At 38.0% G+C, this 22,930-nt stretch overlaps 2 protein-coding genes across 4 annotated transcripts in view; one reads left to right on the top strand and one right to left on the bottom strand.

Annotated features, from left to right (window-relative positions):
* The window catches only part of MRE11 (MRE11 homolog, double strand break repair nuclease), a 68,040-nt gene extending 53,563 nt beyond the window's left edge, over nt 1-14,477 (bottom strand). For both annotated transcript variants that reach the window (XM_059930572.1, XM_059930573.1), the window contains exons 1-4: nt 14,380-14,477; nt 13,536-13,653; nt 10,899-11,031; nt 5,486-5,646 (exon numbers count right to left, since the gene is read on the bottom strand). In XM_059930572.1, coding sequence (XP_059786555.1) covers nt 5,486-5,646; nt 10,899-11,031; nt 13,536-13,555 — 314 coding nt within the window. In that variant the 5' untranslated portion in view covers nt 13,556-13,653; nt 14,380-14,477. The remainder of the gene's footprint in view (nt 1-5,485; nt 5,647-10,898; nt 11,032-13,535; nt 13,654-14,379) is intronic.
* A 125-nt stretch (nt 14,478-14,602) lies between these two features.
* ANKRD49 (ankyrin repeat domain 49) lies at nt 14,603-20,436 on the top strand. Of its 2 annotated transcripts, none has more exons than XM_059929395.1 (3): nt 14,603-14,664; nt 17,157-17,511; nt 18,934-20,436. In XM_059929395.1, the coding sequence occupies exons 2-3, from the start codon at nt 17,254-17,256 to the stop codon at nt 19,393-19,395; spliced, it is 720 nt and encodes a 239-aa protein (XP_059785378.1). In that variant the 5' UTR covers nt 14,603-14,664; nt 17,157-17,253; the 3' UTR covers nt 19,396-20,436. The 2 variants fall into 2 exon arrangements, with proteins under 2 accessions (XP_059785378.1, XP_059785379.1); XM_059929396.1 differs by lacking the exon at nt 14,603-14,664 and adding an exon at nt 14,700-14,788.
* Nucleotides 20,437-22,930: the final 2,494 nt, after the last annotated feature.

The raw sequence follows: 22,930 nt of genomic DNA, 5'->3' as shown, positions 1-22,930 counted from the left end.
TGACTGATCGAATGTGTCAAAAGTGGTCTGCGATGTTTCGTGCTGGAGATTTCTCACTGGACGATGTTCCCTGGTCAGGTAGACCAGATGAAGTTGAGAGCGATTAAATAGAGACATTAACTGGGAACAATCAACGTTATACCACGTGGGAGATAGCCGACATACTCAAAATATCCAAAACAAGCAATGAAAATCATTTGCACCAGCTTGGTTATGTTCATCGCTTTGATGTTTGGGTTCCACGTAAGTTAAGCGAAAAAAACCTTCTTGACCGTATTTCCGCATGTGACTCTCTACTTAAATGTAATAAAAAGTTCCATTTTTAAAACAAATTGTGACGGGCAATGAAAAATGGATACTGTACAATAATGTGGAATGGAAGAGATCGTGGGGCAAGTGAAATGAACCACCACCAACCACGCCAAAGGCCGGTCTTCATCCAAAGGTGATGTTGTGTGTATGGTGGGATTGGAAGGGAGTCCTCTATTATGAGCTCCTTCTGGAAAACCAAACGATTAATTCCAACAAGTACTACTCCCAACTGGACCAACTGAAAGTGGCACTGGACGAAAAGCATCCAGATTTAGTCAACAGAAAACGCATAATCTTCCATCAGGATAACACAAGACCGCATGTTTCTTTGATGACCAGGCAAAAACCGTTACAGCTTGGCTGGAAGTTCTGAATCATCTGCCATATTCACCAGACATTGCACCTTCGGATTTCCATTTATTTAGGTCTTTACAGAATTCTCTTAATGGAAAAAATTTCAATTCTCTGGAAGACTGTAAAAGGCACCTGGAACAGTTCTTTGCTCAAAAAGATAAAAAGTTTTTGGAAGATGGAATTATGAAGTTGCCTGAAAAACGGCAGAAGGTAGTGGAACAAAAGGGTGAATACATTGTTCAATAAAGTTCTTGGTGAAAATGAAAAATGTGTCTTTTATTTTTACTTAAAAACCGAAGGCACTTTTTGGCCAACCCAATACATTATCAAGCTTTTTCAATCTATGCCAGTGGTTCTAAACCCTAGCTGCATGTTAGAATTTTCTAGGAATCTTTGAAGATCCACCAATGTCCAAGACACACTCAGAAAGATTAACTGACCTGGAGACAGGGCATCAGTATTTTTTAAGATTCTTAGGTAATGATAATGTGCACCCAGGACTGAGAATTACTGATCTATATCAATCTTATAGGAGAAAAATATATCAGTATACGTCATTTTGCATCTTTCATATTCTTTTAATATGTTTAAATGCTACTTTATTTCCTTTTCTATGAACTATGTCCATATTCTTTACCTATTTTTTATTAAGTCATGGATTTTTTTTTTAAATTGACTCGAAAGAACTACTTAACTATTAACTATTGGGAAAATTAGACCGTAATTTGCCATGAGTTGCAAATATTCTTCCTGGTTGAACCCAGACTTTTGACTTCGCTTTGGGCGGCTCTTGCCATGCAGAAATTTACTTTTACAAAGACAAACATATCAATCTTTTTTTTTATGGATTCTGGGTTTGTGTAATACTTAGAAAAGTCTTTTCCACATCCAGATCTTTTTTTAAAATGTCTAACAGTTTCTTCTAGTTCTTTTATTGGATAAGCTATATTTTTTGTGGAGATATGAGATACCACCTTTATCAAATACTAAATTCCCGCATGTATTGAGGCTATTTCTGGAATTTCTATACTCTTCCACTTATCTGCCTATCAATTCATGAGTCATACCACTTTTTAAACTTTTAAAATTATTGTAGCATTATAATATACTTTCTTTTTTCCAGCTTTATTCTGATATAATTGACATGTAACATTGTATAACTTTAAGGTATACAATGTGTTGACTTGATATACTCATATATTGCAAAATGATAACCACTATAGCTTACTTATCACTTTAAGCTTCACACACACCTAGCTTAACAGCTGCATCATGTCACATAATTGCCATTTCTTTTTCGTAATGAGAATATTTAAGATCTACTCTCTTGGAAACTTTCAAGTATAAAATACAATATTACTAACTATAACCACTATGCTGTACATTAGATCCTCAGAACTTATTCATTTTTAAACTGAAAATTATATATTTTTTTGATCAACATCTCCCCTTTTCCCCCAACTCCCTGCTCCTGGTAACCACCATTCTAGTCTCCATTTACATGAGTTCAGCTTTTTCAGATTTCATATACTGTATAAGTGATATCACACAGTATTTGTCTTTTTGTCTGACTTATTTTAATTAGCATAAAGCCCTCAAGGTCCATCCATGTTGTCTCAAACGAAAGGATGTCCTTTCTCATGGCTGAATATATATATCTGCACACACACACCCATATATCACATCTTTATCCCTTCTTCCACTGATGGACACTTATGTTGTTGCCATATCTTGGCCATTGTGAATAATGCTGCAATGAATGTGGGAGTGCAGATTATCTCTTTGAGATCCCATTTTCATTTCCTTTGGATATACACCCAGAGGTAGGATTGCTGGATCACATAATAATTCTATCTTTAATTTGGGGGGGAACCTGCACAGTGTTCTCCATAGTGGCTGCACAAATTTACATTCCCGCCAACAGTGCACAAGGGTTCCCTTTTCTCCACACCCTTTCCAACACTTGTTCTCTCTTATCTTTTTGATGATAGACATCCTGACAGGTGTTGAGTTGATATCTCATTGTGGTTTTGATATGCATTTCCCTGATGATTAGTGATGTTGAGCACCTTTTCATGTACCTGTTGGTTGTTCTATTTTTGTGAAAAATGTCATTGGAATTTTGATAGGAATAGAATTGAGCTAGTAACTACTTAGGAGTCTTCTTTTTTCAGTTTCCCTATCTTTTTTTTTTTTTTTTTTTTTGGTCTATGTTTTACATGAACTAGTAAACCAGAGGGAAAATTATCCAAAATATAGTACAAAGAGATAAAGTTATAGGGAATATTAAAAAGTGGGTAAAATATAAATAATTTTCAGAAAGAAAAAGAATAGGAAACAGAAAACATACTGGATAAGAATTTTCCAAAATTGCTGCAAAAAAAATTCTTAGTTTGAAATGCATGTAGCCCAAGCAGGATAAATAGAACTAAATCCACAACTAAATATGTCACAGTAAGACTGCAAAAAGACTCCTTTCTTTATGCCAGCTACTATTCTAAGCAATTTTCTTATTAACTCAACTACTCCTAACAACAATTCTGTAAGATTAGCACTATTCTTTTCCCATCTCACAATAATGAAACTAAGGTAGGGCAGATCCAGGATTTGACCTCAGACTGTCTTATATCAGAATCCATGCTTTTAAGCACTATGTTATACTGCTTTTCCAGCAACTAAAATGAGAGCAAGACTCCTCAAAAGCACCAAAAAATAAGAGTTTACTGACAGGCAGTGAAAAACTACTAAAAACTGTACTTCGGAAAGGAAACTGAATCTAGACAAAAGGAATGAAACATAAGAAACAGCAATAGTAAGTGAAGAAATAGGTAAACACATCTATGGGGTGGGTGAAGCAGTTTAAAAATAATAAAGTTTTAGATTTGAGTAGACGATGGGTAAAGGCTGATCAGAATTCTTAAAAACAAGAACATATGTTAAAAATTACAAGAATTTTTTAAAATCCTATTCTATACTCAGCCAAATTATCAATCCGAAGTTAAAAATAGCCATTTTCTTACATGAAAATATCTCCAAAAATTTACCTCCCAATATAAACTCATTTTTAAAATATATATACACAAATAGATAAGAAATAAATATAGCTATGTTTGTTTTCAGGGGTTACTTTATATATATATATATATTTTTTTTCTTTTTACATTTACATGTATACATGTGTGTATAATATGTGTATATATGTGTGTGTATGTGTATATATTTAAGCTCTGTGCTCTGAGAGAGCCTAGAAGCAGTGACAAGACAATAGCCATGTGCAAGCCTAGCATCCAGATTCTAGCTTCCAAATACCATTCCAAAATGAACCAAGACTCCTTGAAGAAATGGATGAGTCTAGGGCTAGGGAAAAGAAAATACAAAATTAACCTGGAGCATCTTACAGTACCAAAAAGGGGGGAAAAAAGATGACGGCATGCTGAAAGGACCCAAGAGGTGGTCTGAAAGAGTGCCCAATGGCTAAAGCTGGAACAATTTATTTGAGCAACAAAATAGATTATAATAGTATTAAATTACAATCCAAAGGAAAAAAAATGAGTTCATACTGATATAAACAATTGAATAAATTCCTACTGATACAGACAACTGAATAAATAAATAAACAAATGGGGGAGAAGGGACAAATCTTTACAGAACTATTCCAATTAATAAATGCAGAAAGAATGTGGGAAATATTTAGAAAATCACCATTAGGACACCGCAGTTACAACTGCTGTAGGCAAGAGCCACTGACAAATGCTAAAATTATTGGACAAACTTTAAAGAGAAACAGAATAGTTGCATAGCCTCCCCTAAAATATTTACTAATTACTGTAGTGGTTTTAACACGCCCATAAATTCTTTGATACTCTTTCCTCTCTCCAGGAAGTGAAACGTAACGCCCTCTCTTCGAGCGTGGGCTGGACTTAGCTACTCACTTCTTACAAACAGTATATGGAATGGGAAAAATAGTAACTTGACAGTGGAGAAACCTGCAAGACACCATCTTAACCAAGTGACCAAGGTTAACCTCACCAGTGCAGGCCATGTTGATAGCATGTATTCCTTACATACTGAGAAGGGCACTCCACCTATAAGGAATATTCTTTCCCCCAAACCAATAACCCTAGTCTAATCACGAGAAGAACCCAAGTTGAGAGACATTCTACAAAATATCTGACCAGTACACTTCAAAAGTGTCAGTGTCTGTCTGAAAAAGACTGGCATAGTCGAAAGGAGATTTTGAGACCATTTCAACTAAATGCAGTGTGGTATCCTGTACAATGTTTAAGAAAAAACAGAGTACCTTTATGACATGGGGTTCTAGGTGGATATTGTAAATAAGTCCCAAAAGCACAAATATTAAAGAAAAAAAATAACATGTTTGACTATGAACATCAAAATTAAATATTTCTGTCATCAAAAGGCCCTGTAAACAAAGTCAAAAGACAATCCACTGAGTGGGAAAAAATACATGCCTAACAAAGGCTTAATATCTAGAAATAACTCCTGCAAATTCAATAGGAAAAGACAAAAATGTCCCAATTTTTAAAATGGACAAAGGATATGAACAGAAGAGATACCAAATGTACAAAAAAAATTTGAGAAGTTACTCAGTCTATTAATTAGGGAAATAGAATTTAATACAACAATATACAGAAAATTCAAAGAACTACATTTACCAAGGAAATAGCTTATACTGAAGGTAAAATGGCTAATTGTTACCGTGTTCATGTGTCTTATACAGAAAATATTATATATTATACATACATGTAATATTAACTATCATAAGGAAACATTCATTTAAGCATTTAAATATACTTACTTACTAAAACCGAAGTTGACTGACTGATCGCTGATAATTTCAAACTGTACAGGACGATCCCCCATGCAATATTTTCTTAATAACTCGAGGCAGTTATGTACTGTTTTTCTTGAGGGTTTATTTTCATGAAAAAGATCACCCCCTAACAAAATGAAATCCACCTAATCAACAGAAAATAGTGTGAAAATTAGTATGTTTTACAGATAAAATTTTTAAAACAATAGCGCAAAGAGATAGAAAAAAAATCTTGTAAAAGATACTATTATGTGTGGAGATTTAAAGTTTCATATTTTGTTTAGTCAAAGGGCCTTTCAATCTGGTCATTAATCTGACTTCAGCTTAGGTTCCTAGGTCACCTTCAAAAAGGCCATCTTCAAATTACTACACCAAGTTTCTAACTCACACTACCCAAAGTGATCATACTTCTTTCTTTAAAGTTATCCAAATCAAACATAAACTTAGCACTTTAATAAAACCTATGGAAGGGATAGCAGATTCAGTCCAAATTATTCACTTGATTCATTCAACAATTATTTAGAGTCCTTACAGGCACTGGCAGCTAAGGAAATAGCAATCTACAAAATATAGGATGTCCCTGCCCTCATTAAACACAGACAACGTTCCATACCCTATACTGAGTGTGATGAATTAAATACGATCCCTATCCTAAATATGTTCAAAATCTAATGGGAGAGACAAACTGCTAAGCATCTAAACGTAAGTCAGACTCTGACATGCACTAGAACAGATATATAAACAAACCAGGAGTAGAGATGACATTACAATTAATTCCAACTGAGAGGAGGAAATTCACCTGAGGACAACGTCTGGGAAGAATGGGCTAACATGGTGGCATCTGAGTTGCACCATGAAGGATAAACGAGATTTCGAGGAAGAGCATTCAGGAACAACCAGAGAGAAGGGAAATCACACAGAAAGAAAGTCCAACACACTTTCAAAAGCGTACAATCGGGCTTCCCTGGTGGCGCAGTGGTTGAGAGTCTGCCTGCCAATGCAGGGGACACGGGTTCGAGCCCTGGTCTGGGAGGATCCCACATGCCGCGGAGCAACTAGGCCCGTGAGCCACAATTACTGAGCCTGCGCGTCTGGAGCCTGTGCTCCGCAACGAGAGGCCGCGATAGTGAGAGGCCCGCGCATCGCGATGAAGAGTGGCCCCCGCTTGCCACAACTAGAGAAAGCCCTCGCACAGAAATGAAGACCCAACACAACCATAAATAAATAAATTTAAAAAAAAAATCTTCCTGAAAATGTTCCTCTTAAAAAAAAAAAAAAACCAACAAAACAAAACAAAACAAAAAAAACCAAAATAACAAAACAAAAAACAAACAAAAAAAAAGCGTACAATCTACGTAAAGAAACTTGATTAAGTTCTTGATTATACAAAAGAACCCAGCAATACAGATCACCACGGGCTACAGTAGTGAGGGCAGCAGAATATGTCACCACAAAATGGACCACTTTGGCAATGTGGACTGTTTTGAGCTGAAGGCAATTAAGACCCAGCAGAGTCAGGAAAAGCTGTTTTACCTCGCTCTAAACTGCCTAAAAGAATTTGGATAGGGGGCATGTACCAGGAAGAGAGCTATTACCAGAGGTAATTTCTGATATCAGAAAGACATCGCATGGCATGGCAAACACCTGTTTACCAAACATCTGATCTTCTCATCTTCCTGTGCACTGTCTTCCTCCCCTTTAAAGCCCCAAACTCCTTTCCCCTTCTCCTTAGCTCAGGATGGCAGATAAGCCTCAACTACTTCACTGCTGAGGAGTCTCGTATTTCTGTGGGGCTCCCATACGTATGAAATTTGTTTTTACCCTGTTAATCTGTCTTACGTCACCTTAATTATTAGACCAGCCAGGGAACTTAGAAGGGAAGAAGGAAAAGATTTCTGCCCCAATCCCAACAAGAGTCAGAGAGACTTCAATAAAAATGTGGGATTTAAGCCAGGTCTTCAAAACTAAACATGGGGCTTCCCTGGTGGCGCAGTGGTTGAGAATCTGCCTGCCAATGCAGGGGACACGGGTTCGAGCCCTGGTCTGGGAAGATCCCACATGCCGCAGAGCAACTGGGCCCGTGAGCCACAACTACTGAGCCTGCGCGTCTGGAGCCTGTGCTCCGCAACAAGAGAGGCCGCGACAGTGAGAGGCCCGCGCACCGCGATGAAGAGTGGCCCCCGCTCGCCGCAACTAGAGAAAGCCCTCGCACAGAAACGAAGACCCAACACAGCCAAGAATAAACAATAAATAAATAATAATAAATAAAAAATTTTCAAAAAACTAAACATGATTTGAGTAAAGGGAGAAAATGATCATAATCCAAGGCATAGAAGAAACAAAACAAAAACAACAAAGCAAACAAACATTTTTACAGGGGAGGGGAAAGAGAAATAGTTGTTTAAATGATATAGTTTCACTTTTACCAGACGAAAAGAGTTCTGGAGATTGGTCACTCAACCATGCAAATGTGCTTAACACTACTCAACTGTACCCTTAAAAATGGTTAGGATGGGAAGTTTTATGGTATGCGTATTTTAACACAAGCAAAAAAAAATTTTTTTAAATATTTTTAAAAACTGGTTTGTGACTCCAGGGATCACTGAGAACACAACTTGCTTCTGTGGTATTCCTGCCCAAAGTGAATCTACTCATGAGGAAACGTCAGACATATCCAACTGAGGAATATTCTGCAAAAGTAACTACCCTGGACTCTTCAAAAATGTCAGGGTCATGAAAGACAAGGCAGACTGAGGAAACATCCCAGATTACAAGAGACTAAAGAGACGTGACAACTAAATGCAAAATGTAATCCTGGATTGGGATCTGCACACCACTGACCTGCCCCCAAACTGCTATGACAGACTTTGTCGGGACAACTGGCGGCATCTTAGAATTACATAATCGTACTGAATCAACATAATTCCCTGGTTTTGATAAGTGCACTGTGGTTACTTATGTAATTTACTCTCAAATGGTTCAGAAAAAGTGTGTGTGTGTGTGTTTATGAAGAGGATAAATCAAATGTGGTAAAGTGTAGGAAAATCTCGGTGAAGGGTAAGGAATTATTTGTACTATTCTTGCAATGTTTATGTAAGATTGATATTGTTTCAAAATTAAAAGTCAAAAAATAAAAATAAAAAAAGATTCCAAAGAACTGGAGAGTAGAAATAAGGCTGGTTAGATGGCACAGGCCCACAAAATAGAGGACTTAAAAATCGGGAAGAATTTAGATTTCAATAAGAAGAAATAATAAACACAAATGATGGGGGGAAGTAAACATGCATTTGGAAGTACCAGCATGGGGCTGTAGGTGGGAGGGGGCAGTTAAGATTAAAGGATGCAGGGAGGAGAAACAGGAGGAAATGGAAGGGAAGGAAAGGACAAGGTAAGGAAAAAAAAACAGCTCGTGCTCAGGGAAAGAAATACTTCAGCACCTAAGAGTTAGAAAAGAAAGAACAGAGGATTCTCTGGCAGGAAACAGACCTTCTTTGACTGCAAATTTCTCTGCCCTCAGGGTAAAAGGAGACAGTCCTAGACATTCTCCCATTCATGAACACATTTATAAGAGTGCCTACTGCTTGCCAGATCCTTTCTAGGTGCTAGGATACACATGAGCAAACAAAAAAGATTTTTCATTCTCATGGAGTTCACCTTTTAGTGGAGAAGATAATAAACACGTAAATAATTCAAAAAATTATTTCAGATGGTGCTATAAAAAAAAAATAAATGAGTAATGTGATTAAGAGTGTTTGGAGACATCAGGGAAGACCTCCCCAAAAAAGGTAAAACTTGAATTGAGAACTGAGAAGTCAAACCTGGCAAGATCAAGGTGCTCTGAGCAGGACGAGAACCAGACATGCAGAGGTACCAGAGTAGAACAAACATCTCTGTATGGATGAAACACAAACCAACCAGGCAGAGTGGAAGAAGATGAAGTCTCCTGGCAGGGGCCAGATCACACTGAACCTTGGAGTCTAATTTTTATTCTAGATTCAGTGGAAGGCCACTTAGAAGATTATAAGCAGCAGAGTGACATGATCCGACATGATTTTTGTAAGTTCACTTCGGCTGCTATGCTGAATACTGTAGGGGGAAAGAATGGAAGTAAAAAAACCTAAGGGGAGCTGCTGTAGTTCAGCAAAATATGACAAAAGTTTTGGACTAAGTTTACAGACATGAAGGTAGAAAACAGTAGAGAGGTTCCACTTGTGTACATTTGGGAATAAGAACCAAAGGACTTGCAGAAGAACTGAAGAGAATTCTGAGGAAAAGTCAAGGTTGAAGTTTGCAAGTCCCTAGAATTTATGTTTATTCCCCAGCTGTCTTTTGGGCTCGAGATGGACATTTCAACTGTCTGCTGGAATGTTTCCTTGAATGTCCTATTGGAATCTCCAACTCAAATGGTCTCAATCAGAATTCATCACCTTCCCACATAAAGAAGTATGTTATAAGGAAGTATGAAAATAAGGAAGAAATCTTTCTTATTTAAAACCTACTTCTATTATTGGTACCACCATCCACCCAAACGTAATACACTCCAGAGTCACCGTCATCCCCTTTTCCCTCATCCCCACCCCCTACGACTGACTAACCAATCAAAGTATCCAAATCCTCTCTTTGTATTATCTCCTGCATTCACTTCCTCTTTTCCATTCCATGGCACCACTTTTAAAAAGCCTCCAACTTATCTTGCCTTCATGCTGTACTCTGTTGCCAGAAGACTTTCTATTAAACTGGGTACAAACTCCTCAATCTGGTATTTGAAGCTCTTGATGCAGCTCAAACCACATTTCTCGTCTTTCAGCGTGCTTTCTAACACGCGACCTACCAGTGAGCCAAACAGCTGCTGTACCCCTAATGGACCAATCGTCTCACCTCTGTGCCCTTCCTACTGCTTCACGGGAGGTGTACACTCTCTTTGCTTTTCACTCATTAAAAGCCTACCATCCTTCTAAGCCCAAGTTAAATGCCACTTCATTCACCTCATCTTGCTATCCTCATCTAAATGTGATCTCTTCTACCTCCAAACTCCCAGGAAATGCTGTTTATAATCTTATGGTTCTTGCATCTGAGCATTTTTGACATTTATCATATCTCACATACTGATTTGCTTGCTGCACGTTCTTTGAAAGCAGAAACTATGACAGTCATCTTTAGATTTCAAATAGAAACTGCCACAGGATACTGCACTCAGTAAACACTGTAAATATTTGTAAATTTTTACAGACTATTTACAAAAGTAGCTCCTACTTGAATTCAGGGAATAAAGAACACAAAATCTCCTTTGGGCTTTCAGCACATGGGCCTATAAAACAAACCTCTATCTTTAAAAGGAAAAAGAGCAAGTTGAGTAAGGGAACTTGGTAGAAATTGCAAAAATGCAAACTAAACTCACATCATTTTCCTGGGCAAGTCTTAAAATTTCATCAAGTGTTACAAACGTATCATTTCCTCTGACTGCATCTTTTTCCATATATCCCAGATGAATATCTGTTGCAACTAAGATTTTAAATGTATTTTCATCATCGCTGTATTAGAAAAGAAGAAGCACGTCAATATAATTCATTAAAAGGATGTTCAAGCAAACTGAAACCTAAATCTATAAAATAATAGCAGTTATGACATAAAATCATTTTTCCAGCCCTAAACTAGGTCCCAAAATTTGAAGCATTCAACAGATCATTAACGTCACTGTTTTCTTACCACTAAGACAAAGCAGAACAAATGTACACACATTTTTAAAAGGTTCTGTAACTGCTTCAGAAATGTATAGCCTCATTACAGCCAGTTTCATAAACTGATATGTAACCTGGATTTGAAAGCTTGGTTGTTTTCCTGCTCTGTTCCACAGCAAAAATGCAAGAGGATTTGATCCCAGTATCTAAACTTATTATTTATCTACTTTGCACTTTCCCAAGAAAATTAGAATTAACTGGTTAATTTAAAAAGCCCTTCTCCTTACTTTATAAGTAGATTTTTATCCTAATAATCTAGTAACTTACATCCAGGGCCCTGAAGAGGCTTGCTCTCCATACAAAGTTAGTCTTTCATTAATGACTTTGGCCAAGTAACAAAACTAATTTACAATGCCATTTAAATTTGGTAGTATTCAAAAGTACTTTCATATGAAGCAGCAATATGATAGTTATTAATTCTCTCTTAAACTTAATATAACTTTTAATTGTCTTTAAAATATTTTGGTATCCCTGATCTCATCTCAACTCCCACATGTAAACAGGTTAAGTATTATTATCTCTGAAAAACTAGAAAGCTATACACAGAGAAATTAACTGATTTATCATGAAACAAAATGGTAGAAATGGAACTAAAACCCGGTATTAAAACTCAGGCTGTTTTCACAAAACCATACTAACTTCAAAAAAAATTTTATATGTATCTCCAAAATTCAAATCTTTATACATAAGAGAATTTTCCAGAAAAGATTTCTCTTCAGAAACTTCAAAATGATATGCACAGTTCTGATTGCTATATACATACAGGTAAGTCAGAATACTTTCAGATCACATTACTACCCAGACTTCCATAGCAATTTGTAAGGTATTTTCCCTTGAGGTCTCTTACTTAAATATGAGAATTAATCTGAGAGTCATTTTTTTAAAAAATTTATTTATTTTATTTATTTATTTTTGGCTGCATTGGGTCTTCGTTGCTGTGTGCCGGCTTTCTCTAGTTGCGGAGAGTGGGGTCTATTCTTCGTTGCGGTGCACGGGCTTCTCATTGCGGTGGCTTCTCTTGTTGCGGAGCACAGGATCTAGGCGCACGGGCTTCAGTAGTTGTGGCACGCGGGCTTAGTTGCTCGGTGGCATGTGGGATCTTCCCCAACCAGGGCTCAAACCCGTGACCCCTGCATTGGCAGGCGGATTCCTAACCACTGCGCCACCACCAGGGAAGCCCTCAGAGTCATTTGTAATCCAATTATACAAATGAAGAAATTGAGACAAAGTTTAGACGCTTGCTAATTTGTCCAAGGTTACACAATACTAATTAAGAAATTAAGGGGACTTCCCTGGTAGTCCAGTGGTTAAGACTCTGCTCTCCCAATGCAGGGGGCCCGGCTTCAATCCCTGGTTGGGGAACTAAGACCGCACATGCCGCAACTAAGCCCGCATACCGGAACTACTACACCCACGCGCTCTAGAGCCCGCAACTAGAGAAGCCCGTGCACTGCAAGGAAGACCGGGTGCGCTGCCACAAAGACCCAGTGCAGCCTAGATAGATTAGATAGATAGATAGATAGATAGATACATAAAAAGAAATTAAAAGAAGGGTGAAAGATTCCAAGTTTGAAGCTTTTTCCACTTAACTTTTTCTAGTCCTTTATTTTCATTTTAGTCAGATTCATTTCTAATTTATTCAGTACTAAAGCAATTTACTTCTTTAAAAATCTGCTTTAAAAGACTTGCATCAGGACCTCCCTGGTGGCTCAGTGGTTAAGAATCCACCTGCCAATGCAGGGGACACAGGTTTGATCCCTGATCCGGGAAGATCCCACATGCTGCGGAGCAACTAAGCCCGTGTGCCACAACTACTGAAGCCCGCGCGCCTAGAGCCCTGAGCTCTGCAACAAGAGAAGCCACCGCAATGAGAAGCCCGCATACCGCAACCCCGGTCGCCGCAAGTAGAGAAAGCCCACCGCAACAATGAAGACCCAACGCAGCCAAAAATAATTAATTAAGGAAAAAAAGACTTGCATTAGCTAGTAAGACTTAGTTCAAGTATATTTATAGCTTCAATAGTTTAAGACAAAACCTAAGAACATAAACTTATATAGCCATATGCCAACCTACTGCAAAACCCCAATCTATAGCTGCATATTATCTTTAGTTAATAAACACATAGTATGAATTGTTAACCATTCCAAATATTCTTTTTGATGACTAACACTTGTATTCAGAGGCAAGGTCTTTATTTACTCATAATTTATTAAATAAGTTTTCTTTTATGGTGATCATAGTTGATAGACTGTAGAAACCCAAAGCAACAAAGAAGACTTCGGAAGACAGGTGCTTACAGAGCATCTGCAGGACTCATTTCTATGATCAGTCCAGCTCCTCCAGGACCAGTTCTCTCTCCAAGTACCCCTGGGTCCTGTGCTCAAACACGTCAGAAAACTCACTCGATTCCAAATTCTAAAACAAAATTATATTATTCAAAACACATTTTTAAAAAGCAGACTGGCAATTTTGGAAGTGTCTCATTTTCAATTAAGCACTACTATACTTTTATTTTCAGAGCTTAAAAAAAAAACAAACATATCTCCAGTGACACTCTAGTTTCACCATTATGATTAAGCTCCTCTCCTGTTTCCCTTTCCATGCCCCATGGGAAGCTAATGTTTGTTAAATGAATGGGCAAAAAGGGTCACACCCAATAGTTCTGGTTTAGCACACCAACTCTGGATGTGCAGAAATGTTTAAGTTGCATGCATGGGCTACTCTGGAGCATGAGGCGACCCCGTATTTCCTGCTTGAACACAAAATTTTTTTTTAAAGGCATGGGCTTGTTTTGAAAAGACAGGGGGTCCACGTTTAAAGGTAGTGTAAATAAGCAGAAACACGTGGTTCAAGGAAAATGGCCAGGATCTTTGGGGAGGCGTGGCTGCCACCGCGGAACGACCCCTCCCACGTCCGGATTCCTGGTTCGGTGTGGATTCTAAGCCTCAGCAGCCCCGCACCACCGGACCCTCAGAAACCAGAACGCGGAAACCTCCCAGGCTCCTCCCGAGCTTACTCGGCCCAGAGTCAATCCTCTCTGGGCTTCCGCCCGAGATCCTGCAGATACAGAAAGCGACTCCTAAACTACCCCACATCTGGACTCTCCAAAGCCCCACCCTGGGACCCGAGGCTGTCTTTTACCCGGAAAGAAGGACGGAGATTCCTGAGAAGAAAAGCAACAGCACCGCCTGAGAAGCCGCTCGACCGTAAACCTGAATTAAGCGGGAGAGGAAAAAGCACCTCCTTCTCTCGCGATACCTCATTAATGACGTAGGCGCTTCAACTCCTCTCATTGGCTGCCGACTGCCGTAAGGTAGCAGGAAAAGTTGCAGCGAGGACCCGCCCCCATACAGGAGCCAATCCTGAGTAGCCCGGGGGACGAACCCCGGAAGCGAGCTTCCCGGCGGCGATTTTCCACTCTCTAAGGTGGGTAGGTCTTTCTCGTCCGGGGCCACGCTTCCTGGTCGCCTGGCGCCACCTAAGAACTCCTGGGCCCAAAGGGGCGGGTCCCCTGTCGACCCCTGCCGAGCCCTGCGAATCGGGCCGCGTGGTGGGTCCTAAGTAGGGCTGGAGCGGCTTTTTCGCTCGTAGAAGTTCGGAAGGCCGCAGACGCGACTCCCGGGCCTGTGAAGTGACCAGCCGGTACTGGAGGGCCGGGACTGGTGGTCTTCTCCCTCACCTCCACTCCCCAGAGACTGAGCATTCGGACTCCAGTTTACAATCCTTTCCCTGCGTCCCCTTATTGTCTGCCTGGATCCCGGGTTCAGCACATCTGCATTGCTTTGTGCTGACAGCAGTAAAATAGAGTGCATTAAAAAACAATGTGAAACTTTTGAATTAGAAAATTTGGGCTTTTAGTTCCATTGAAAGTTGTTTTAATCTATCTGAACCTCAGCGCCTTCACCTGTAAAATGGGGTTTACGGCCCCACCTGTCACTGAGTTGTTAAGAGTTGACATAGTTTAGATCTCTTATGGAATGTGGTCTTTAAAAAACATACCCTAGTTATTGGTAGAGTATCATCAAGTAGGTATCTTGATCGGCTTTTTAAGTCCTGAATCAGGGAGATGCACCTGGGGTTGACTTTTTAAATTAAATCCATTAAGAAATTTTTATATGTAATTTATTTTACCTGGAACAGTAAATTTAAATTATAAAAAGAGACTTTTTATGAAAAGGAAAGGGGGGTTATAAGATCTCTGCTATAATGTTACTGTGGTTGATACAAATGACAAATGAACTATACAGTATTTACTGGTATTTATTTAATAAAGTGTTTAATGAGTAGATTTGTGATCACTTTTGTATTGCAAGGTTCAGAGAATAGTTTGAGAAAAGTGAAAATATTAGAACATAAAGCCTTTCTGATAGGGCCTCTCGATTGACTCTGTAAAGTTGGACAGTCTTTGGAAATCCTTTAGTACAATCCTTTCATTGTGCAACAAAGTAACAGGTCCAGAGAAGGTACTGGTCATGAGTGATAAATTTAAACTTGACTTTAATGTTCTTGGCAGTAGTAATAAAATCTAATGATGCATTAGGATTGTATCAATTAAAACTTGTGAAAATTAGGTAGAAAGAAATCAGTATCTTAGGGGTACACGACTAACTCTCAGATTTCTCAGAATCCATTCCAAGCAAGATCAAGTGATAGGGCTTTAATTCTGTTTAATTCTACAAATATTTCTTAATGTTTGCTGTATATAAGTGGGACATAAATGTAAGTTAAATATAGTCCCTATCTTTAAGCTTACAATCTTTTAAGAGACTAAAACAAGAACAAAATTAGTGGTGAAATAAAACAGTATGTAGCACACAAAAAAGTAGAAACTAGAGACAGATCTAATTTGGAGGCTCAAGAAAGACTTAATGAAGGAGGCGACATCTGAGAAGAGTCATGAAAGACTGATAAGATTTCAACAAATATAGTTGGGAAGCTGAGAAATATTTTTTAAATATCTGTTATTCTCATTTTGTTTAATTGGTTAAAGTTTAATATGCTGCATAACTCTTTAAGCTGATATTGGTTTATAAATTATTATGGCAGCCTAGCAGAATAAATATCATTTCCTTCAGGAAGCCTTCTCTACTCCCTGAGGACTGGGTTAATTATGACCTTCCTGTATATTCATCATATCTAGATATGGTCTTATCATAGTACTTAAACACTGTCTTTGCGAATCTCCCTGACGAGACAGGAAGCTTCTTGAGGTCAAGACGTGGATCTTGTTCACTATTGAATCCCAGTACCCAGAGACTGGCACATACCAGGCGTTCTATTCATCTTTGTTGAATGAAGGAGTAAATGACAGCCAAAGTTCTGTTTCAAAACAAGAAGCCAACTCAGAACTATAGTTGTCTGTCAATGAATAGGGCTACTTTTTAAAGCAGTGAATTTTCCTAAGCCTGAAATTGTTAAAGTAGAAATAGGTTGATTATTACAGATGTCATGATAAAGATATCTGCATTGGTGAGAGATTGGGACACATGTCCTTTGGGGGCTCTTCCATCTCTAAGAATCTCTGAGTCTTGGAAGTAGTTTTTTTAGGAACTAAAAATTTTTGCTCCTGCTTTATAGCTTCTGTGTGTCTAGTCTATAAAAATCGTGAATGTGCTTATCTTTATTAGTTATAATTTCAAAGCTTCAAGCATTCATCACTGTTAGCATAATACAATATAGTATGTGAATCAATAGATTCAAAATAAATAGTTATAACCACTGACTTAGTAGAAAAAACAATATTAAAAATAAAGATAACTGAAATCTGTCAGTTCCAATATTTAATGAATGTGAAGGGTATTAATAAACACCAAAAAAGTTTAGGCAGGGTTTATTTGTGTATATTTGCAAGACTTATCTATGCTATTGATAAAGCCTCAATAACCAATTTGCTCCTAATTTTTGTGTTTGTGTTTCAGATCTTGATGAATAAAATAAAGCAGACATAATTCATCTCTGGAAAGATTATTTATACTCTGGCATTTGAAATGCTTTGTATTTAGAATAGTAGTAAAAATGGAAAAAGAGAAAGTAAATGATGATGGAAAACCAGACCCAGAGAACTCCTTGGACTTTTCTGAACACTTTAACCAACTTGAATTATTAGAAACACATGGACACCTTATTCCCACTGGCACCCAAAGTCTCTGGGTAGGGAATTCTGATGAAGATGAAGAGCAAGATGAAAAAACTGAAGAGTGGTATCAATTGCAAGAAAAAAAAATGGAAAAAGATCCAAGCAAATTGCTTCTTTGGGCTGCTGAAAAAAATCGGGTAAAAAAAAAAAAAAAAAAAAAAAGAACAGTTACAGAGGAAACCTTAATTTAGTAGGAAAAGTATTAGATTGGAAGCCAGAAGACCTGTCCTGAATCTCGCTTTGGTCTGTAACTTTGGGCAAATCCTACTGTTTCTGCACCTCTATTTTCTTATCTGTAAAAATGGCCACCATAACACCTGCCTCTTTCATACAAGGTTTTATGCAGAGGCAATGTAGGTGAAAACACATAGTAAGCTACAAAGTGTCATATGGGTATTTTGGGGCGCTTTAAGAATAATTAACTATAAAGAGAGCAAGCAATCATCTATATTTTTAAATCATTCATATTAAGTCATTAGGATCATCCTAAAGACAAGTATCATTTAGTAAAGAGAGGATGGGAATTAACATTTATTAAATACCAACTATACCATGTGCCTTACTACATTATTGATTTAATCCTCATATATCCCTATAAGATATGTCATATTCTTCCCCTTTTACAGATGAAGAAGTTGAGATTCAGGAACATTAATTTGCCCAGGATTGTCCAAGTAGGATGACCCTGCTTAACAGCCAAAGTCTGTTCTTCCCACTTAGCCACTTGTATCTTGTTTTACTAAGTTCCCCCATGTCTGTATTAATAAACTTATAACTTAAATGGTCTTACATTTTTGGATAACTTTTTAAGCCAAGAGCAGACTGCATCCCACCAGAGGTCCTCAGACCAAACTGAAAATCACTTCCTGAAAACATGTATCTGAGGTTGTTTTAGTTAGAAGGAATTGAGCTCCTTAATCTCGACTTCCTTTTTACCATTGTATTTTACTGTTAAAAGAAGTTGTTTTTTTTTTTAATTGGAGTGTAGTTGATTTACAACGTTGTGTTGGTTTCAGATGTACAGCAAAGTGATTCAGTTATACATATACATATATTCATTCTTTTTTAGATTCTTTTCTCATTTAGGTTATCACAGAATATTGAGTAGAGTTCCCTGTGCTATACAGTAGGTATTTTTTAAAGTTTTATACAGTATGTATATTGGTGTGATAATCCTACTACAGAAAGATCAGTCTGTTCCATTACTATGTTTTCTTCGCAGATGAAATATAAAATATTAATACAGTTCTAGCCTGTATTATTCATCTAGGACTATAGCTTTTATACAATAAGCCTTCATTGGACCAGGAATAAATGTATGGTTTGGTATTCAGAGAATCATTTTCTTAGAATCAACAGTTTATGGTTAACACTGACTTGTTCATTGTTAAATCAGTTCCCCCCACAAAAAAAAATGTTACTTTTTTATTTTACAGTCATCTGCTAACAAGGAAGTTTTTATTTAACTTAATTAAATCTAACACCACTAGACGGTTTAATTTTCTTTGCTTATTGTTTCATTTCGAGTTGGGTTTGTAAAAGATCTGTCTTCTTCTCAGCTGACCACAGTGCGAAGACTGCTTTCAGAAAAGGCCACCCACGTGAACACTCGAGATGAAGATGGGTACACCCCGCTCCATCGAGCAGCCTACAGCGGGCACTTAGACGTGGTCCGGGAGCTGATTGCACACAGGGCAGATGTTCGTGCGGTGACTGTGGATGGCTGGACACCCCTGCACAGTGCCTGTAAGTGGAATAACACCAGAGTGGCTTCTTTCTTACTGCAGCATGATGCAGATATCAACGCCCAAACAAAAGGCCTCTTGACCCCCTTACATCTTGCTGCTGGGAACAGAGACAGCAAAGATACCCTCGAACTCCTCCTGATGAACCGCTACATCAAAGCAGGTCTGAAGAACAACCTGGAGGAAACTGCATTTGACATCGCCAGGAGGACAAGCATCTATCACTACCTCTTTGAAATTGTGGAAGCCTGCACAAATTCTTCACCTCAGTCTTAATGGTTCTAATAATTTTCTTAAGTTTCTAAGTCCCAGTGCCTCCTTTAGTGTGAGATGTGAAATGTCCCCATCATACAAAGTTGACATCAAAAGTCTTACGACAGTAATTCAGTGGTACTCACGATAATATCCTTCCAAGTGAATTGCCTGACCTTGATGTCAAAATGTATTTGAAAGTTGATTGGATATATCTTTAATGATTTCCGTGGTGTTTGTGATTTTTATCAAATCATTTTAACTTAACCTATACTGAAAAACTTGTCACAAGTTGTACAGAAAACTAATGATATTTTTGGTGCTGATCAAAGAGAAATGTATTTTTAAATATTCCCCCATCCTAGATCTTTGTGCAGTATTTAGTATATTAATGTGTATTTTTATAAGGTCGGGTAACTCAGAATTTCGTTTAAAAGTCTTAATATACTGGTGCAGTTCAGCTGTCTTCTCTGCATCACCATAGCCATTTGCTTTCATTGTAAACCGTAAGAATGAACATATTAGTGTCTTGAATCTTTGTAAATTAAAAAAAAAATCAAGACACCTAGATCTTTGTTTTCTAGAACCTAGGCCATTTTCAGGAAATAGCTAGGTGTTTAATCCACGAATTTTATATACTGCCCCCTCCTGCAATCCACACAATCCTGTGGACCATCCTACCTCACCCTGGTCAACCTGCATATTCCTTATGCTGCTGGTGAGTCAGCACGACCCTTCAGACATGCGCACAACTATACCTTGGTTCAGATCGTAACGTATCTGCTCTCCAGCTAGTTTTACCTCCCTGGTCCTGCTGAGCTGGGCACTGCTCATCTAGTCTCTCAAGTTCACAGGAAGTGTTCTTTTCCAGGGTCCTCATTTTATACAAGCCACACAAAGACAAAGTGACAGGGAAAAGGAATTCTAAGAATGAGGGGATGATGATTATATTGGGGTGAGAACACAAAGTGGCTCAGGCCTTTTTTAAAAGCCACATTGTGGATAGTGACAAAAGCATAAATATAAATATTCCAAAAATAAAAGTTTTGAACAACCAGAAAAAAACATGAATTCTTTTTTTACCTGTGTATCTTCCTTGGATCCATAACATATTTATTCATCCAGCATACATTTATTTATCAGGTACTCTCTGCATCTCGCCAGTAGCAGTTTCCTGTTGACTACATAACCCCTCTGTGACTAAAACAAAGGGGTTTTCTCTTAACTTCTTCACACCAGAACTAACACACTGGGCAAAGGGAACTAAACCAATGGCCGTTTTCTTCGGTTATATTTTTTAAATGTCCACCAAGGTTTGTCTGCTTTGACTTAGCCCATGTGACCCAGTCACCTTAGACTAAGTAATAATGTTATTTAATCAGATATGTGTGGCAATTTTTAGGTTAGAACAAAATTGGATCATCTCAGAAAAGTTAAAGATAACATATGAACTGAATCTTTGTGACAAACAGTATCTTAAGACTTAGGAGTGCTTCAATTATTTTGTGATCTCTGGCTAGGAGATGCCTGTGTTTCAGAGTATCAATATCTTCGATATCAGGGTTTTGGCAGAAAGTGAGAGGTTGCTTTCTGTTTAATCTGCCCTAATTTAGTGATACCAAATGACAAGGTACAGCTGGTAGACAGTGACAGTAGAATAAGACCCCAACTACCCCCTTAGACTGCTAAACGAGGCTGCCTAGTTATCTGAAAGTCACAGATCCCATGGCTTCTTTCTTACTTGGGAATGAGTTGCATCCGTGATTTTATGTAAGTTTTCCCTTTGAGTATGGCTCCAAAGGAGCTGCTTTGTTTCTAAGAAGCTGAGATGTGACTTCTCCCTTTTTTTCAGGCTTCAACACTCAGCCAGTGCTAGGGAGCAAATTCTCCATATTAGAGAAATCCCTTCCATCCCTGAGGGCAGAATTTGTATTGTTTGCTTCCTTTATACTTTCCTTAGTGTTTTTTTAAATTTCATTTTTTAATTATTTTTTTCTTTTTTAATTGAAGTGTAGTTGACATACAATTTTATATGTTTCAGGTGTATAACAAAGCGATTTGATACTCTTCTTAGTATTTAGTAGACTCCTCTGTCCACAGAAGACATGCACTAATCATGCTTTTGACTACTCAGTGGACCCTTGAACAACACTGGTTTGAACTGCGTGGGTACACTTAAAGGCAGTAGTACACAACCCATGCAGTTGGTTCCGCAAATGCAGAACCGCAGATATGGGGGCCGATGATAAAGTTTGGTTTTTGATTGCGTGGAGGGTCAGCACCCCTAACCTTTGTTTTTAAGGGTCAACGGTATTACCTGTGCTTTCCAGTTTTCTTTAAGAAGGCTGAATAGCTACGTGTGCAAACAAAATTTTCTCTAGTCTTGAGTTTATCCAAAGACTTTTTAAAAAAATAAAATCCATGTTTTTCATAACTAAAGTTTAATTGTGATTAACTTATATGCTTGAGGAAGAGGTGACTTTTTTGTCATTGTTCAAGGGACGCATCATAATCCATAGGCCCACAGTGAAGTTAGCTGGCTTTGCTTTTATAAATCTTAAATATGCTTCTCCAGGGAGCTTTCTGGCTCACAACCTAACACATTGATGGGACTTCTTAGCGTTTTTATACTATAGATGTAACAGCATCCATTTATTTCTGTTCATTGGCATCTATTATTACATCCACCACTATGCTAGAAAATCATGACCAAAAAAGGGCCAGAGAAGTAACACTTGCTCTGAGACTTATGTCCCAAACCAAAATGAAACCTCTGTATCAATTCTCCGTTCCTGATGAACACATATGCCATCTTCACCCTACCTAAAATGGCTCTAGGAATTTATGAGCTGCTTTGGCTCTGAGAGGTACCAGCCATGATGGCATCATTGATGGCTTTACTGTAATTAGTTACCATGGGATACTCTAGTCCCTCCGTAGGATGACCAGATGACCACTCAACTTGTGCAATATGAAGGGCATTCTCTAAAGGGAATTTAAAATCTATGTTTGCTAAGTTCCAAAGGCAGTAAACTAAGAAAGATTGAATTAGCCTATTAATGTTCTAAATTCCTGAAGATTTCCCTTTGAAATCCTACAATTTCACTTCTGGGAACCTAAGTGGAAATTATCTAAATCAGTGCTATCACGTAGAAACATAATGTGAGCTACGTATGTAATGTTAAGTTTTTTTCTAGTAGCCACATTAAAATGAAAACAGATGAAATTAATTTTAATAATACATATTATTTAATACATCCAAAATATTCCAACATGACATAAATATTTTAAAAATTGAGAGATGTTACCTTTTTTTGTAGTAAGTCTTCAAAATCATGTGTATTTTACAGCACATCTCAATTCAGACTAGCCCCATTTGACTAGTGGCTACTCTGTTGAACAGTGCAGGTCTAGAGGCCTGAAATACTCCCTGGAGACAAACCAGAATGGTTAAGAGGAGGAGCAGGGAACTTTGAGGCAGATAAATCTGGGTGCAAATCATGATTGCCACCTATGTGTGCCTTTTGGTAAATAACTTCAGTTTTCTCACGTGTAAGAT

Source organism: Balaenoptera ricei, chromosome 8 (assembly GCF_028023285.1).
Source record: "Balaenoptera ricei isolate mBalRic1 chromosome 8, mBalRic1.hap2, whole genome shotgun sequence".
In the NCBI taxonomy this organism is placed as follows: Eukaryota; Metazoa; Chordata; class Mammalia; order Artiodactyla; family Balaenopteridae; genus Balaenoptera; species Balaenoptera ricei.
Note: the sequence above shows the minus strand (reverse complement) of the source record. Positions and strands in the feature narration are given on the sequence as shown.